At 42.7% G+C, this 3,720-nt stretch overlaps 1 protein-coding gene across 1 annotated transcript; it reads left to right on the top strand.

Moving 5' to 3' along the window:
- Positions 1–734: 734 nt before the first annotated feature.
- LOC124661950 lies at positions 735–3,303 on the top strand. The gene is made up of 6 exons (XM_047199838.1): positions 735–831; positions 1,681–2,027; positions 2,152–2,422; positions 2,500–2,604; positions 2,690–2,835; positions 2,950–3,303. Exons 2-6 carry the CDS (start codon positions 1,681–1,683, stop codon positions 3,047–3,049), a joined length of 969 nt encoding a protein of 322 aa, XP_047055794.1. The 5' UTR covers positions 735–831; the 3' UTR covers positions 3,050–3,303.
- Positions 3,304–3,720: the final 417 nt, after the last annotated feature.

The raw sequence follows: 3,720 nt of genomic DNA on the forward strand, positions 1-3,720 counted from the left end.
GTTGAGGCACATGTGTTGTCATGTCAATAAGAATGTAAAAGGAAGGAGAATTAAGTATATCACAAGACATGAATATATTATTAAGAATGACAAAATGCATTTTGTGATCAAGAGCACTATTTTTCCGTAGAGTCTGTTTCATCTTTTACCCAGTGTACCACATTTTCAATCGAGTCTATTGCATTTTCGAGTCGAGTCCTCTACGGGCTTGAACAGGGTATACTATTATATTTTTTAAGAACAAATGATTACCGCAAAAGTAGAAAACAAAACACTATGCGAAAAGAATTGAAAAGAACTTTAGGTTAGAAACTACTAGTAACGTGTACCATGTCCTTGTCTGGTGAACGTGCACTTGAGAGGGAAAGAAAAAAGCTGGAATGCGGTTTGTACCAAAATAAATGCTTAGCAATAATAGGTGCTGAATGAAAATATTAGTTAAGCAGAGGGTTTCCCTGGAAAGATACGCAAATCGCTTGGGCGAGAGCGTAATATTTGAGGAAAGGATCCTTAGGGCCGACGTGGCGCAGCGGCAGCCTTGATTTAGATAAGCACCCTCTCCAGCCACACGTTTCCGCCTCCACTCAACCTTTTACTTGGCCTATCGGCTGACACCTCAGCAGCCCGGGCCCACCAAGGCAGGGGCAGCGGGCATTGACGATATGTGGGGCCTACCCGTCAGTGGCTTGAGCGATTAGTTAAGTAGAGGTTGCCCCCTCCTGTCTTCCTCTTCTCCCCGTCCACAATTATAAGCCGCAGCACAGCAGCCGCCTAGACGCTTCCGCGCATTTCGACATCCACAAGAACAGCCCCGAAGAAGAAGAAGAAAAGGTTTGTGCGTTGCTGATTTGTTCATATGTTCTTGTTCTGTGGATTCCTTCTATCGTTAATTGCTGTATTCTTTGCTCCTCCCGTGAGATTTCGTTAGTAAAGTCAGTTTTTTTCTCTCCTGGTAGGTGGTAGCTAGCTAGCTAACCCTGTGTTCTTCATTTGTTCTTGTATGTGTGGCCAAAACAAAAGCTAAAAACATATGAACCAGAAGAAAAGGTCGTACTGAAACATGGAGTTATTTGCTTCTTGTATATGTTATTTTGTTTGCGGTTGTCTTCTATTTCGTCTCTGTTTATGCTCCTGAATCCTGACCAAACTTAATGTCTTCTTTTCCTCGAACTGCCTAGTCTTAGCATAGAGATGTCAAGTATTGGAAGTAATCGTGATTTGGGGTTTTGATTTTGCTTCCTCCGGCTCAGGGTCGTATGAGATCTGCGATTCAGAGCGCTTGGGTTTTCTCCTTTTTTTTCCCGGGCAAATCTCGCTATTTTGCAAGTTGCTCCGTGTGGAGTTGTTTGGTCCGCTCTTTAAGTTTGGATAATTTCGTTTCAATCTTGCTGTGACTTGCTTCGCACATGATGGAATTTTTTAATTGCTTAAGAGTTTCATAATATGAGGAGCACAAGGTACTGCAGGTTCTGCATCTTGCTCAGCTCTTTCCAAAAAAAAAAAAACAGAGCGGGTTTTTTATGCTTAGCTTCAGTTAGTTGTCCTTCTTTACTTGGATTTTGATGCTCCAAATTTGCTAACTGATTAGTGCTAGATTAAAAGTTTTGTTAAAAGGATCATAACTCAATAGATGCAACATGTAGATTGGTTCATGTTCTAATAGTACCATACTTTTTCCAGATGAGTAGCATGACATGTTATGTCCTGCCAGAAGGTGGAAACATCTTTCCATCCGGTGATGAAGTCTTAGAGAATCAAGAAACAGAGCAAGGAACTTACTGGTCACAATGGAATTCAAGGCTATCTGATGATCTGAACACAGCCAGCGTGTATTCACACGAGCACGAGAAAGAAGCCGCCCAATGTTTCGACACTGACGAACATCGAAGGAGCAAACAATGGGAGAGGTCTTCAGCATGTGCCAGGGGTGCATCTTCAGATTGCAGTACACGGCCTTCAGAAGAACAATCTGAGGGTCCAGCACCGTCGGAGCTACAGCACACAAAGGAAACAAACGACATCTTCTTGTATGTACAAAACTCTAGATAGTGCTTTACTAAGAGCTTGTATAGATAATAATTGTGCGATTCCGTTCGTGATCGCTGTAAATCCTATGCATGGCTGTAAACCAATCTGTCCAAAACTTTTCAGGAGTCAATTCTCCGATGATGAGATGAGGATGATGGATGCGCCTTTTCAGGCACTTGATATGTTCCCTGGCTCCATGCACAGGCTACTGTCGTATGAAAACATGCTGAGTGGAGTACTAACTGATTCCCAAGATGAAGAAGCAAATCCTGACCACAATGAAATGGACACCATGGATACTTGTGGCTTTCCTTTGTTCAGCCATGAATTGCAAGATGATCCGAGCAACGCAGATGGAAGCTTGGGAACACTAGTAAACCCCTCCAATAACAAGGTAAAATATGTTCTAGCTCATGTTGTTCTTTATTTGTGTATCTGCTGGATGATATACTGATCAGCTTTAAATTGCAGTCTGAGGTGAGCACCATGAAAAGGAGCATGTCAGTTGCTGATATACAGAGCTCCTCTAACGGGGAAGTAGCAGTGCTTGAGGAACTCGAAGATATAATGTTCCAGGTATGTTCAGTGGTGGCATGTCCAGTCTATTTATTTAAACATGCATTTTTACGTGTCTCTAACCATGAAATACCTGCTTCTGAAGCTGACCAAAAAGACGCGTGTATGCCTCCGTGACGCTTTCTACAGACTGGCTGAAAGCTCGGAAGCACAGTGCACTGCTGCAAACGGAGGAACAATCACGAGCTCAGATGAACAAAGTTTTCAGCAATCAGAAGGCATTGGATCCAGGTACATATATACGACTGTGTCTTGCTTCCCTGATCAATTGTACCATGCTTACATTTTGTCTGTCTAGAGTCTCAATGTGTTCCTAATCTATTGGAGCTCACTTGATAATTTCAGCTCCTCGACATTAGACCAAGCAGAACGAGAGACAAACGCAATAGACAGAACCGTGGCGATCCTCGCGTTCAACCAGCCTTGCTCAGCTCAATGGGAATGATCTCTGCTCTCACGATCCAGAGCATGAAGCACTACATCCATGTGTAGCTGGATCAAAGGTGAAAAAGCAGGCTAGCATCTGCAGCCTCGCCGGTTCGCCTAATTCAGAGATGTACATGTACACTACGTAGGTTGCTAGGACATTTTTCTCTGAGCTTGCAAGTAGAGAGCCATGATCCAGACTCTATCATGTATAATGACTTACCCTCTTTGTAAAATTTTGCCGGCAAAAGAATGATGATATTTGTACTCTTATGATTGCGTCTCGGGCATCAGTGAGTACCACAATTTGGATTCGAGAGGTTCATGCTTGTTTTCTGATTGAAACGGCATCGTGATTCAGATAAGCTCATCAACCATAGTACACTTGCTTAGCATCTACTATCCGATAACAAAACATGCTGGCAACCAGTACCAGACTACCAGGATACCACTAGTAGCAGTTATCAGCTCAGAAGAATCTCTGAACGTATCATACCCACCCTGCCTGAGCTCCAAGTTGAGGTTGAAACTGATGTTTGTAATATCCTCTCGATTCATATTAATTTATTAAAACTCAGAATTATGCTTTCTTTTGATTCTGCACGCTTTTATGTTCCAATTTATCCATGAATTCGGCGGGTTTTTTTTCCCGAGAATTAGTGGAGCCCGTGATTAAACAGGGCCACCCTT

This window comes from Lolium rigidum, chromosome 6 (assembly GCF_022539505.1).
Source record: "Lolium rigidum isolate FL_2022 chromosome 6, APGP_CSIRO_Lrig_0.1, whole genome shotgun sequence".
Lineage (NCBI taxonomy): Eukaryota > Viridiplantae > Streptophyta > Magnoliopsida > Poales > Poaceae > Lolium > Lolium rigidum.